The sequence below is a fragment of the Gopherus evgoodei genome, chromosome 1 (assembly GCF_007399415.2).
Source record: "Gopherus evgoodei ecotype Sinaloan lineage chromosome 1, rGopEvg1_v1.p, whole genome shotgun sequence".
Classification (NCBI taxonomy): Eukaryota; Metazoa; Chordata; order Testudines; family Testudinidae; genus Gopherus; species Gopherus evgoodei.
In genome coordinates, this window is record NC_044322.1 from 224,632,603 (window position 1) to 224,647,932 (window position 15,330).

At 48.5% G+C, this 15,330-nt stretch overlaps 1 protein-coding gene across 1 annotated transcript in view; it reads right to left on the reverse strand.

The window, feature by feature from the left end:
- The window catches only part of A2M (alpha-2-macroglobulin), a 52,572-nt gene extending 40,129 nt beyond the window's left edge, over positions 1 to 12,443 (reverse strand). Inside the window, 6 exon segments of the mRNA XM_030552989.1 lie at positions 3,952 to 4,120; positions 4,412 to 4,432; positions 5,980 to 6,032; positions 7,084 to 7,240; positions 10,142 to 10,325; positions 12,346 to 12,443. Coding sequence (XP_030408849.1) covers positions 3,952 to 4,120; positions 4,412 to 4,432; positions 5,980 to 6,032; positions 7,084 to 7,240; positions 10,142 to 10,325; positions 12,346 to 12,434 — 673 coding nt within the window. The 5' untranslated portion in view covers positions 12,435 to 12,443.
- Positions 12,444 to 15,330: the final 2,887 nt, after the last annotated feature.

Consider the following 15,330-nt stretch of genomic DNA (forward strand, 5'->3'; position numbering starts at 1 on the left):
GTTCCTTGAGTTCCAGAATCACATGCCTCTAGCCAAAGGAGATCTCCCCTAGCTGCTTTTCCCTTTTCTATGAGCCAGTAACTACAGGGCAGCATCACACACACCAAGCCAGTCACACTATACAGCCATGTCCTAAGAGGGGCAGTGAACACTTTCTGTGGGGGCACTGCCAGGAGGTGTTTCAGGGAGGTAGGATAGTAATGGAACTGGAATGTGGTCAGGGCACTGGGGTTCACACCCTGCTGTTGCAGAAACTTCCTCAGGACTTTTATTAACCAGGAGGAGTCAGGACCTTGGCCTTGTAGCGCATCTGAAACCTCAGGACTCCAACAGCACAGTGCCTCTAGCACCAGGCTGCTGCACTGGGGTCAGCACTGACTCAAAGGGGAGCACATTCCTGTCTGATTGGAGTCTTTCTAAGGTGGGTGTGTGACACGTGGCTAGAAAAGGTTAAACATCCTGCAAAACAAATAACCCTCAAAAGACATGTGAGGAAATAATGTTTGTGGTTTTGTGTATTTACATATGTATGAGTAGGGTTGACAATGTAATCAACAGCCCCTGTCTATGCTGTAATCTGATAATTCATAGACTCATAGACTCTAGGACTGGAAGGGACCTCGAGAGGTCATCGAGTCCAGTCCCCTGCCCTCATGGCAGGACCAAATACTGTCTAGACCATCCCTAATAGACATTTATCTAACCTACTCTTAAATATCTCCAGAGATGGAGATTCCACAACTTCCCTAGGCAATCTATTCCAGTGTTTAACTACCCTGACAGTTAGGAACTTTTTCCTAATGTCCAACCTAAATCTCCCTTGCTGCAGTTTAAGCCCATTGCTTCTTGTTCTATCATTGGAGGCTAAGGTGAACAAGTTTTCTCCCTCATCCTGATGACACCCTTTTAGATACCTAAAAACTGCTATCATGTCCCCTCTCAGTCTTCTCTTTTCCAAACTAAACAAACCCAATTCCTTCAGCCTTCCTTCATAAGTCATGTTCTCAAGACCTTTAATCATTCTTGTTGCTCTTCTCTGGACCCTCTCCAATTTCTCCACATCTTTCTTGAAATGCAGTGCCCAGAACTGGACACAATACTCCAGTTGAAGCCTAACCAGCGCACAGTAAAGCGGAAGAATGACTTCTCGTGTCTTGTTTACAACACACCTGTTAATGCATCCCAGAATCACGTTTGCTTTTTTTGCAACAGTATCACACTGTTGACTCATATTAAGCTTGTGGTCTACTATGACCCCTAGATCTCTTTCTGCCATACTCCTTCCTAGACAGTCTCTTCCCATTCTGTATGTGTGAAACTGATTGTTCCTTCCTAGGTGGAGCACTTTGCATTTATCTTTATTGAACTTCATCCTGTTTACCTCAGACCATTTCTCCAATTTGTCCAGATCATTTTGAATTTTGACCCTGTCCTCCAAAGCAGTTGCAATCCCTCCCAGTTTGGTATCGTCCGCAAACTTAATAAGCGTACTTCTATGCCAACATCTAAATCGTTGATGAAGATATTGAACAGAACCGGTCCCAAAACAGACCCCTGCGGAACCCCACTTGTTATACCTTTCCAGCAGGATTGAGAGCCTTTAACAACTACTCTCTGAGTACGGTTATCCAGCCAGTTATGCACCCACCTTATAGTAGCCCCATCTAAATTGTACTTTCCTAGTTTATCTCTAAGAATATCATGTGAGACTGTATCAAATGCCTTACTATAGTCTAGGTATATCACATCCACCGCTTCTCCCTTATCCACAAGGCTCGTTATCCTATCAAAGAACGCTATCACAGGTTAAAAGAACATCCTAGCACAGGGATCGGCAACCTTTCAGAAATGTTGTGCTGAATCTTCATTTATTCACTCTAATTTAAGGTTTCACGTGCCAGTAATACATTTTAACGTTTTTAGAAGGCCTCTTTCTATAAGTCTATAATATATAATAAATTATTGTGGTATGTAAGGTAAAAAAGGCTTTTAAAATGTTTAAGAAGCTTCATTTAAAATTAAATTAAAATGCAGAGCTCCCCAGACTGATGGCCAGGACCCGGGCAATGTGAGTGTCACTGAAAGTCAGCTCATGTGCCACCTTCAGCACACGTGCCATAGGTTGCCTACCCCTGTCCTAGCATTTAAATGAATTGTAAACATGGGATATCTCTGTATTCATCGCTCTTTGAAATGCACTGTAAATGGTGGAGAAACAAGCAAACTGCCTTATGTTAATCCATATAGCTAAGTACCAGTGATGGACTCCTTCAAAGTCATCCTAATTACCTTTTATTCATGGAGGAACTCCCAACTTGTCAAAGAGGACATGAAATTGTATAAAAGATCCTTGGGTCCTGATTCTGTCATCTCAGATCTGCTTATGCTTCATTGTGGGAAGTTTGAGTCTCAAGACTGAGGTCCCAGTTATGCTAGTACACCCTGAATAGGATAGTTGGACATTGAACTCTGTGACAAAGTTCCTCCTCTACCTTGGTGGGTCCTGCGCTTATTTGGCAGATTTGCTCACCTCAGTGATCTTCCCCACAGTTTGGGTCAACTTCTCCTGTGTCTGATCAGGAGTTGGGAGGTTTGCGGGGAACCTGGGCCCACCCGCTACTCCGGGTTCCATCCCACAACCCTGTGGATTGCAGCTGTCTATAGTGCCTCCTGTAACAGCTGCATGACAACCACAACTCCCTGGGCTACTTCCCCATGGCCTCCTCCAAACACCTTCTTTATCCTCACCACTTGACCTTCCTCCTGGTGTCTGATAATGCTTGTCCTTAGTCCTCCAGCAGCACATCCTCTCCCTCTCCCTCTCCCTCTCCCTCTCTCTCTCTCTCTCTCTGTCTCCCTCTCTCTCTCCCTCTCCCTCTCAGCTCCTTGTGCCTCTTGCTCCCAGCTCCATACACACACTTCCTCTCCTCTGGTTCCCCCCTCCCTGAGTGAGCTCCTTTTTAAACCCAGGTGCCCTGATTAGTCTGCCTTGATTGGCCGCAGGTGTTCTAATCAGCCTGTCTGCTTTAATTTATTCTTGCAGGTTCCTGATTACTCTAGTGCAGCCCCTGCTCTGGTCACTCAGGGAACAGAAAACTACTCAACTAGTGACCAGTATATTTGCCCTCAACCAGACTCCTGTACCCCACTGGTCTGGGTCTATCACAACTCTAACCTATGAACTATTTCTGAAAGAATTCTTTGCAACTACAAAGCTCAACATCTCTGCTATGACTCTGAACCTCAATGAATCGAACTCATGTCTGTATGTATATTGCTCTTTTAACCATACTCCCTCTCTTTTGTTTTTTAATAAATTTTAGTTTAGTTAATAAGAATTGGCTGTAGAATGCATTTGAGTAAGATCTGAAACATTCATTAACCTGGGATTGGTAGAACCTTTCCTTTTATATGATGAAATAAGATTTTCAGAAAACATCATATTTGACTTCAGTATCTGGACGGAGGCCTGAGGCTGGATCACTTTAAGAGAACTGTGTTGTTTGTACTTCTGAGTAACCAGTGAGGTAATAAAGAAACTCTTTTATGCTGACTTGGAAATCTAAGTATTGGAATATCCACCAGATTTATGGGGATTGTCTGCCCCATTCTTTGCAGTTCAGCTTAACTGAATGACCACAACTGGCCCCCACTGGGACCCTGATCACAGGTTGTCTACCGCTCCAGCAGTGTAGATCTTGTACTGGTGGTACTGGTGGAGGATTCACTGAGTTCTCTGGTACTCGACCCTCAAGATAGACAGTAAAGGACAACTCTGAAGAGGGCATTACCCCAACCTGTGAGAGTACAGACTCCTCCCTGCCCCATTCCAATACAGAAAATGCTGATCAGACCAACTGACCCATTCAATCTAGCCTTCATTCTCCATTGTCAACGCCTTGGATCAACTATCAGCAACTGGCTTGACACTATGAAAGCAGCCATCCTTACCATATTCCTCCACAGTAAAGGGGTGTTGCACCTTGTCCCCAGAGCTCTTCTGCACCACCACTTTGTAGGTCCCTTGGATGGGCTCGGAGGTGAGGGGGAAGGAGAGCTGGGTGAAGCCCCCTTTTAACTCAACTTCTTGCCACTGATACACACGGTTCTTCTGGGGGTCCTAGAGGTGTCAAGACCACAAGATTACTTGGACAGTAAGGGGTGATGCCTGTGAGAAATGAGAAGCATTGGCAGAGTTGTGTGGGGAGCCCAGGACTGGAATATCAGGAAGGTTGCATGGCAGTATTTGGATACATTATTGGCACTGTGGGGGGTAAAGTGTATCCCTCTTCCAGTTAGCACTATGGGTCTAAACAAAATCAGCAAGAAGCAGCTTGAAGCAGCCAGGGGCTGATTGCTGCCCATGGTGAGATGTGATTGTTCTGAACATGAAGTAAATTCCTCTACATACCTCAATATAGGCCAGTGGAACCTGGAAAAAAGTGCAAAGGGAGAATGAGTTTAGAATTCATACCCCAGATGGAAATGTTAGCAAGTGCTGAAAAGGATCAGAGACATTAATGTAAAGGAGAACAGCATCTTGAGTGACACCAGCTAGGCTATAAATTTACAAGGGCTATGGATCATCGCGCTTCAGGCATAAACCAATCACCAACTAAGGCCTGGAAAAAATGTCCCTCCATAGGACAGCACTACATAATGAGATGCATTATGAGAGTTTTAAAGCTTCCTGCGAGGCATGTGGCACTGGCCCCAGTCAGAGAGAGACAGGGTTGAAGTAGATATAGACAGGGTCCCCAATGCGGTGCCCGCGGATGCCATGTCTCCTGCCAGGGCATCCATGTGCATCCGCCTACTGACCAGCAGACAAGCAGCTGCCGAAATGCCACCAAGAATTGGCAACATGAAGAAGCGCTACCACCAAAATCCCACCGAAGTTCAGCGGCATTTCGGGCGGTGACGCCTCTTGACGCTGCCCGCTTCATGGCAGCATTTTCAGTGGCTGCTTGTCCAGCTGCCACGGTCCTCGGTGGATAGTTGTCCGGTGCCCATCCCATAGAAAGGTTGGGGGACCATGAGATAGACCATTGGTCTGTTCAGCTCTAGCAAGGAAGCAGATAGCAGCATGGTGGTTTCAGGTTGTGATCTGGTATATCAGGGAGGAGAAATACCAGTATAAATGGTCCAATTGCAGCGATCTGGTATAGATCAGATATAGATCTGGTATAGATCAGGTCAGAAGGGACCATTAAGATCTTCTAGTCTGACCTCCTGCACAACGCAGGCCACAGAATCTCACCCACCCACTCCTGCAACAAACCCCTGACCTATGTCTGAGCTATTTAAGTCTTCAACTTGTGGTTTAAAGACTTCAAGGTGCAGAGAATCCTCCAGCAAGTGACCCATGCCCCACACTGCAGAGGAAGGCAAAAAACCTCCAAGGCCTCTGCCAATCTGCCCTGGAGGAAAATGCCTTCCTGACCCCAAATATGGCGATCAGCTAAACCCCTGAGCATGTGGGCAAGACTCATCAGCCAGCACCCAGGAAAGAATTCTCTGTAGTAACTCAGATCCCACCCCATCGAACATCCCATCACAAGCCATTGGGCATATTTACCACTAATAGTCAAAGATCAATTGCCAAAATTAGGCTATCCCATCATACCATCCCTCCATAAATGTTACAGCTTAGTCTTGAAGCCAGATATGTCTTTTGCCCCCACTGCTCCCCTTGGAAGGCTAAGGGCAGCTTCTGCGACCCTAGTAACAAGTGAGTTTTGCTTAGTGCTGAGTGGCTAATGAATGTTGTCTGTGGTGTCATGTCATTCCCAAATCTTTCCAAGATTGTAACAAGACGACTTTATGAAGCAGTCTAAAGGAAGAGTCCTGGAGTGTCAGAAAGCTCTGGGATACTCCTGGCACTAGAGCCCCACCTTAATCTGAGGAACATCTCCTCTCGAAGGGACATTTCTCTCATCCTTTTCCCCTCACTGATGACTTAATGACTAGCATACTTACCAGCCTATTCAGAGGATGGAAGTTTTCATCCAGATAGACAACTCGAAACAGGACTGAGAGAGACAGACAGACAGACAGAGAGATTTCCATGATGAGACATTCGGCCACCAAATCAGGAAATGTCAGGCATATGGCATGCTGGGGAATGGGATATGGAGTCTTTCAGCTCTATGGACTTGAGTTCACTACAAAATTAGGTCATGTTAGAACAAGATCTTGAGGAATCATGTTAATTAACACAATGTGAAAAGCAGCTTTGCAGTCAGTGTAGATATGGACAAGTCATATTTCACATGGTGGCTACTAATCATGGGTAAACACTACTGGAACTGTAAGATTCATCAGGACCAGCTGACGCAATGTTAAACGTGGCTTATTTATGTCTACACTGATTGAAATGTTGTATGCAACATCATGTTAATTAACACAATCCCTCAAGGTCGTGTTCTATACAACAAGGTCATGTTAGAAAAGACAAACCTTGGGAAATCAGCTCCACTCCAGCACCAGATTGATCGCCCTGAGCCATTACTCTCAGACTAAGAATACTGGCTTCAGGATTATCAAGAAAATAGTACAGAGTTTTCCACCTTCAGGGCACCAGTTTCCAATTCAGCTCCAAGTCATGGGGATGGATGGCACAATCAACATGACTTACGGAATTCTTTCACCTTACAGCACTTACTCCATGTCTATAGTGAGCAAAGTCAGTTTCCATCCTGAAAGGCTATTTGATTGCTTATGCGAAATGAGTTGGTTGGGCCTCAGCCTAGTTCTTAGTGGGACAAGTATCCAAGTCACAAAAATACATCATTGCAGTGAGTGATGTCTCCTCTTTGGTGGTCTCAGTAAAGAGGATGAAAACTGCCTAGGCCACAGAGTTTGAACTCCCTCCAGGCACACAGGCAGCGTGTGTGCTTGTGTGTGTGTGTGGCTTGCACAGGTACAGCAGGGGGTGCACCAATGTGGGGATAAAAAAAATTCTTCATTTTCCAGGGACTATTGATCTGGCACCTTCAGTGCACTGCGATGTCAGGCCAATGTGGATCCAATGCTTATAAGGGCTATGGAGGATTTCCTGATTCCCCACCCAATTCCCTGTACCTGTTTGTCCTGGTTTGTAGATGGGTTTGTCCGTCTGGACAAAGACCAGGCTCTTTGAGTTCTTGACCAGCACCGATTTCCGGCTCCTGAACTCCAGCATTGGTCCCTTCACCAGCACCGTGAGAAACGCTGATGATGAGCTGTTAGATTTGGGAAGCTGTAGAACAGTAAAAGAGCCCCTGCCTTAGAGACTCCCCTCAACAGCCTCTTTAACTGAACCTGCCGTTAAGAGATGAGGACATTGTGGGAAGCCATCACAGGCCCAACCACAGCGGTGACAAGTATTAGAGCAGGGGCACCCAAGCTGACCTCCCCTATCTCCACATTTCCACTAACATTCCCTCTAACCTGGTGCTCTGGGTGCTTTGCAAAACAGGGCTTCGGACCAGCTTCCTCCACCCCAGCGCTCTGACAAATTTCCCTTCGTGTCTTAGCCCAAAATGTATCTTCCTTTTTTCTTGCCATCTGCAGAGATTGGGAATAAACCCCCTTCCTCTGTTATACTGTTCCTCTAAAGGGATTCGTCCACTGCAATCCTGACTCTGTGGAAACTTCTTTCTAGATTAAACATGTTGACTCCCTACACAAGTTAAGTCTCACTCTCCAGTCCTTGTGCCACAAATCCTAGCTATGTACACTGCATTCATCAGCTGGGATTTAACATCAGACCCAAAGGCCAGGTCCCTGTCTCCTGAGCTAATTGAGGAGTCTTGTTAGCTCTCAGTTAGTAGCGGGAGTTAGTCACCAAGGTAGCAGTCGGAGTCATGATCACACACAACATACCCATTTATTACACTCACAAGACAAGCTGTTCCCAAGCATCTGAGGTCTGATCTGAAGCACAAGTCCGATCTGAAGGGCCATTTGTACTTAACTGTGGCTGCTGGAAGTACAGTGAGATGAACCTGCTGAGCGGTTGCCCGCTACCACCAAATGGTGAGATAGATCAGAAGGAGGGGTAAAGCAAATCCAGTCCCCTCTCCTGGCCAATAGCACGAGGGGATTGGGAGGCAGCTTGCTTTCTGAGGACCCAGTAACAGCCACTGCCAGCTGAGAGAGGCTTAGGAGCATTCAGCAAAGAGCAGAGTGCTGATGCCATCAGGATACAGGTGTGGATAAACCCAGTGAGAAAGCAGTAGATACTTGGAGCAGGCAGCCCGGCAACCAGAGAACCAAAGAGAGGTTGGCATGGGGCCCTGGGACCAATGGAGGCGGCAGCCCTCCAAGACTTAAAAGTGCAGTAACTAGAAATAAGCTATTGCAAACCGTTGCTCTAGACCAGCAGTTCCCAAACTGTGGGTCATGACCCCAAATGGGGACATGCCATCAGCAAATGGGGTCGCAGCAATCCTACTGTGCAGAGGATGCCAGTTTGCTACACACAGCATGGCCTCACATGTATGGGCAGGCAAGTCACGATGCATGGAGAACGCCATTTTGCTCTACAAAATGGCTTCCTCTGCACAGCATGACCTCCACACGCACCATACATCACATTGCATAGACAATACCACTTTGTTCTTCAAAATGGCATCCTCCATGCTGTCCCAGGAGGAAATATTCATTAAAATTTGGGAACTCCTGTTCTAGATACCGGGGATTTGCCTGGGGAAAGCATCAACATGATTTGACCAAATGGTAGACTCTGGGAACAGGGAAAGTGCTGTGCCCATAAAGGGAGATTGCATAATGGGAAGTTTAGGGTGGCCTTGCAGCCTAATCGTTGCCTATAGGTGAAACAACATGCAAGCAGATGTGAGTCAACTGCTACATTTGATGACAGGACAGGACAACACAGAGGGACTCCAGTGATACATCAGACTACGGGACTGACCCTTGCCAGTGGGACCTTCAGGCTAATTGCCCTTCTAAAGCAAGCTGGTCTAGAAGGAACATCTCAGCTATGAGGCCTGAAGAGCCTCATTGGACAAATTTAGCCTTGTGTCCTCTAGTGACCCACCCCTGAGAGGACAAATTTGGCAATTACTGCATTCATCTTTGGTTGTAACTCACTTCGTTGAATCCTTTCTGCCAACCTTACTAATAACCCTTTCATTTGAGTTATCATGACAGTATTGCCAACCTCAAGAGATCAACCATCAGCATTAGACCCAGAAAATCATGAGATGGTTCCAAAATCATGAGACCAAAAAAACCAAACAGCAAATCATGTTTTTTATTGTTTTTTCACTGTTCAAAACTCCCTCTACGCCTCTGGCTATGTGGTGGTGATAATTTCAGGTAGAAAAGTCTACCTTTCATGCACCCAAAAACTGCACGCCTCTCCCACCGCACCCCCTACTCCAGCGTCCCAACTCCTCCTGTACCCTGATTCCCCCCACAAGTCCTTCTGCCTCCCTCACATGCCTGCTGCCACTGATCAGGGGGACCCTGAGGAGGAATAGTCAGTGACCCTTTCTCAGCATTGAGAACTATCACTTGAGGAGCCACAGAGAGCCTGGCCACTGTTTATGATACACTGCAGTGGGGATGCAACTCATACAGTTATCTTGGCCTAGGGCCATTAAAACCCTTGTAGCTTCCTGTCCACACTGACTAGAAACCATTGAAGTAGCCATCTGGATAGCATCTGTCTTGGATGGTATAGATGCAACAAATCCTGCCTCTTGGTGCGGGGTTAGAGATAGACCCTTGCGGTCCCTTCTAACCCTGTGGTTTCTATAAACTAAGGTTCAGCAGCAGCTGCCTTGAGCTAGAGCTCTCATCCTGGTGTTCCAACGGACTGAGGAGAGTTCTTAGAATAAGAAGGGGAGTGACTTTGTAGGGAGGACTGAGAAAGTTTCCAGCAGCAGAGAGGGGGATCTTGAGGCTGGGTTTCCAGCAGTGGAGAAAGGAGTTGCATATGCAGTGGGAATTGGGCAGGTCAGGCACAGGGCAGGGCAGGCCACAGTCCAGGCAACCTCCTCTATTCGCAGACTAGCTTCTCTTAGTTAACCTGCTGATCAACCAGAGCTCCAAGAGTTAATCCCTCTGGTCACTATCCTTATGCTTTACTGTTGTGACACAGATATAATCATTGTGGGGGTCAGAGACTCACCGTGAATGGGACACACTTGAACACGTCCTTCTCTGACACCACGTCTGCAATCAGGCTCCTGTTCTCCCCTGCATATTCCAATGTGGCGCTCAGCGTCACAGACTCGTTCAGGTGGGTCAGCTGGATACAGACCTTTTCAGGAACGTTGGTGTGGATCAGAAAGGGCACTAGCACCATGTACTGCCTGGGAAGGGAAGGGCACAGGTCAGAAAAAAACCAGTTAATGGTCTCAGCCTTCACCTTCCAATGGGAGCTGTATATTTTTTCCAAATGACGAGGACTTTTCCCTTGTGTCTATAACATATTACCACGAGAGGTGCTGGTGAGTGAGGAAGGGCCAAGGTGACAAGTGGAACAAGACTGACAGCTGTTAATGCTAGTAGTGTCTGACATTGAGCCACTGCCTGGTACAGCAACAGTGGCATTGGCAACTCCACGTCACACACTGTGTGCAGGACGGGTATTAGAGAGGAGTGACAAATGCCAGAAATGACCACAGTTGTCCCATTTGCTAGATAATGTAATCTAGATTCACAAACACTCTTTCCAATGGGTGAACAATAATGGAGTGTTAACTCCAGAGCTCTTTTTTATAGTCTGAGACGTGATCTTCAAGGCAATAGACACTAGAGACAAATGTGGCAGAGATTATTTACTAAACAGGACAAGTTATTTAGTACAGTTACTGCAAATGGCCACGAGGTGGTGCTAGATCTTAAGAAAGGACCAGAGCAAGTGCACTTTGCATGGTTTCCCTGGGACAAAATTTCTCTCCGACTCTTTTGCATTTCAGCCAGAGCTCTGGTTAGGGTGACCAGATGTCCCGATTTTATAGGGACAGTCCTGTTTTGGGGGACTTTTTCTTATATAGGCACCTATTATCCCCACCCCTGTCCCGATTTTTCACACTTGCTGTCTGATCACCCTAGTTCTGGGACTCTGCCTGCATCAAACACTGAGTCCTGGTCTACACAACAAACTTATGTCAGTGTAACTATGTCACTAAGGGGGTGGGGTGGGTGGGGAATTCACACTCCTGAGCAACACAGTTATACCAACCTAACTCCCAGTGTAGACAGTGATATGTCAACAGGAAGGCTTCTCCCATTGATATAGCTACTTCTCGGGGTGGTGGAGTACTTATGCCAATGAGACAAGCTCTCTCGTCGGTGTAGGTAGCATCTTCACTAAGTCCTACAGTGGTGCAGCTGCAGCTCGGTAAGTGTAGACAAGCCCTGAATCCAGGTCTCCCACCTGGCAGAGCAGAGTGTTAACAAGTAGGTGCCACGATGCTCAACCCCTTGAGAGGCCAAGTGCCAGTCTGAGTCACAATGTCCACACTGCTAGTTTTCGTGAACTAGCAGGGCTCACACTAACAATGCAAGTCTGTAGACCCTGGCTGGGAGGTGCCTTCCCAGTTGCAATGTAGACATACATCAGAGAGAGCCTGGGAATCAAACCTGAGTCTCTCAGGTGGCAATGGAGAGCATTGATCTCTAGGGGGCAGTAGTAGGAGTAGCCTTCCCAGTACTCCCAGTGACTGCCAGCCCCAGAGTAGTGAGGAACTGGGATAAGGAATCGAGTCTTTGCATATCAGAACAGAGCATTAGCCCGCAGCGATCTCTTTGCTGGCTGGTATGTCAGGGGGCTTGTATGTATCTCAGAGGAAACAGGGGTCAGTGCTAGCAGCACTGTTATCTCCTTCAGTCTGTTTGCTCAGAGGAAGCACAGACGCATAGCTGCGGTCTTTACCTGTGTTTGTTAAAACCTGATGGCTGCTTTGCAGTGGCCCCCAGTGATTTTTTGGCACCAGAGGAGGGAGCAATATTGCCAAAGCCCCAGGTGAGAGAGTCTCCCTTGTGGCAGAACCCCTCACTTTTACCTATTAATAGGTGGGAGGGAATGCATGGGCAATGATCGAGAGAGAGAGAAAACAATACAATGCACTGACCTGCTGCCAGCCATCCAAGGATCTCAAAGCACCTTACCGACCTTAAAGAACTCAGCCCTCCCTCCATCCTCACACACACACTGCATTAGCAAGGTATCATTACCCCCTTGGCAGTCATGGGAGGACAGAAGTACAGAGTGGTGCAGTGACTTCCTCATGGTGACAGAGTCAGTCAGTGGCAGGGCCAGGAATAGAACCCAGGACTCCTGATTCCCCAAAAACATCATGAGCCCCCTCTCCGTGTGCAGCTTACGGTTCGGTGGTGGGTGAGGTGTCTCCAGGGAGGAGGAAGAGGAGCAGGAGGAAGATGCTGGGGCCACCGGGCAGTCTGTTCTTCCCCATGGTGCAGAGCGAGGGTGGTGAGTGAGGCAGATACAGTTTGTCTGCTGGCTCCCTGCACCCTGGCTGTCTGCTGGGTCCGCCCCATTGTACCTCTCTCTGCAAACAACCCCTGGGACAGTAAGATAAGGGCAGGGGGCCAGGACCATCTGGCAAATAAGAAGAGGAAGGTGAGGAGAAACCGGAGCCAACAGGAGAGGTTTCTAGCTGGTCCCTGACAAACTAGGGGGAGGGGATCAGGTAAGCTCTGTCTGATGAGGGAGAGGGACAGAAAGAAAGGTGAGGGGAGATGGCAGAGCAGGCAGTGGCAATGAGAACCTCCTTTCTGATGGAGCTCAGCATGCAGTGCTGGCCACTTAACCTGAACCAATGCTAAATGAGGTGCTGAGGGAAGGGGAAGATGCTCCTTCAAACTGGGGGTGCAGCAGTCGAGATGTTTTATGGGAAGCAATGGGGGATGGGCCTGAGCCCTATGTGTATAAGGAGGGTGAGAAACATCCCTGCTTGGTTTGAAAATGGGGGTCTCTGCTGAGCCCCCTCCTTCCTCTGAGATCCCACCCAAACCCACACATCTGCTTGCTCTTTCCCACGCACAGACCTATCCAGGCCTAGTGCAGGCAAATGGGGCAGAGAGAGGTTGGGCATGACCTGTCAGAGATAACCCAGCCTTCACCTCCCTGCCCAGGCACACAGGGAGGGTACAGGGTGGGATGGAGGTGGGAAGCTGCCAACAATTTCACCATTAACAGTCTGTACACATTAACCATTCCCCAGGACAACAGCTTAGCTCTCCCCACACAGCACCGGGATCATTGACCTAGAGCATGATTTCACCTAGTGTATTCTCCCACTTGCTTCCACACTGGATCAGCCTATTGGTCTATTTAATAGAGTATCCTATGCTTGACAGTAGCCAATGCCAAGATGCTTCAGAGGGGGAGAGAAAGCCCCATAATGCACCTCACTAGGTAACATTGTCTCATGGAGGGAAATTTCTTACCAGACTCCTGACCCTCGCTAGCAATTTGCTCATGCCTTGAGCATGAACATCCATAGCTCTGGTAATAATTACCCTAGTGGCTATTGGGACCATGAATGCTCCTCTGAGTCATATTCTCAAAGAAAAAGCTATGCTAACAGAGAGTTAGTTATACTAAAGGGAAGTGTGTATGCATAATTTAAGGGGGAAAGCTTCACAGGGATAGAGTAATCATCTGAAAAACAAGCATTATAAAGCCAAGCAATTCTGAGTTAAGGATGCATTTAAAAGAAAACCAAACATATTCAGATCAAAAAGGCACAGCTATGGCCCCCAAACACCCTTCACTCTACCGTGTAGTGACACAAGGTGGGAAAGAAAAAGGAACCTTGAATCATTTTGAAAAATCAGTTTAATCTGCTTTGGGACTGCAAACCCTGAAATGTCAAGCTCATTCTAATTATCCAGCTGAGTAACTAGAGGACAGCGCTAAGGTGGTTTGAATGGCCTAGCTGTGCATTTCCCATAATCAGAGGCAAGGCTTGTGGGGGGGGGAGGGGCATGCAGGGTCGCATGCCCTCCACCCAAGATTGCTCGGTCACATGGTGCCTCCAGGCCCCCACCCTGCTTCACAGCTGAGCCAGTGAGCTGCACCAGTCAAGAAGAGGGAGGAGTGGAGGAGCAGCTGGGAGCTGCTGGGAGGCAACCAAGCTTTAACTTTGCCAGGAGAGGCACAGAGGAACAACTGGGAGCAGCTGAGGGGCCACTGCTTTCCTGGTGGGGGGCTGCCAGGAATGGGGGGGGATGACTTCAGCTGCTCTGGGGTTGTGCCCCCACACTATCAGCAGGCACAGGTCATCTATGTCCATAGCACTTGTCAAGGGAGTGTGCCTCCCACTTTTCCCTTCTCCCTGCCCCTGTAGCTTTTAGAGGCTAAAACATTGGGGGAGGAGAGGGCAGAGAGGGGGAAACTGGCAGGCAAACTCACCTGACAAGTAAAGATCTAAGCTCTATTACTGAGACAGCTTCTGGGCTGACAACTTTGCTTGTTTAGGTTAGAGGTGAATTAAGATATATTGGGGCCCTGGGCACAAAGAACATTTGGGCCCCGCATGCACACACACCCCTGCCATGGGGCCATGCCCCCTGCTGCTCCCCTTCGCCCCAAGGTCTCGTTCTCTGGCATGGCCAGAAGCCGGGCCATGGTAAGAGCTGCCCAGGGAGCCTGAGCCACTGTGGGAAGCCCTGGACCCTCCACTTGCCCTGGGCAGTGCACTCTGGGGGGCAGCGACATGGGCTGGGGGCTACTCTTGGGCATCCTAGCCCCCTGCCCAAGGCAGGTGCAGGGTCTGGGGCTCCCCACAGCTGCCCAGGCACCCTGGGCAGATCATACCGCAGCCTAGGGCAGTGGTCCCCAAACTGTGGAACATGACCCCCAGGAGGACATGGAGGAATGTTTGGGGGGCAGCAGGGTGCAGCCCTACCCCCAGCTCCTCTCTGACCCCACCCCAGCCCCACCCCATCCCCAGCTGTGGCTCTGCTCCTGGCTGCACCCCCCCTCACAGCCCCCAACTGCGGGCCCCAGTCTTGCTGGTGGCCCTGGCTCCTGGGGGTGGGTATTGACCAGGTAAGGGGGGCCTGACTGAAAACACACCCCTGGCCATATGCCATACGTCCCATTTTGGCCCCAGATGTCCCGACTTTTTTGGCAAAACTGGGCTTTTGTCCTGTTTTCTCTTGTCAACTGATCACCAGTTATCAAGAGCAAACAGGACAAATGGCCAGTTTTGCCAAAAAGGAGCTTAGGGGGAGGAGGGGAAAAGGGAGAAGGGGTTCAGAGCAGCTTCATGCTGGGGAGGGGAGTTGGAAAAAGAGAGGGGCTCAGGTGAGCTCTGCACTGCATGGAGGTCGGGGGAGGGA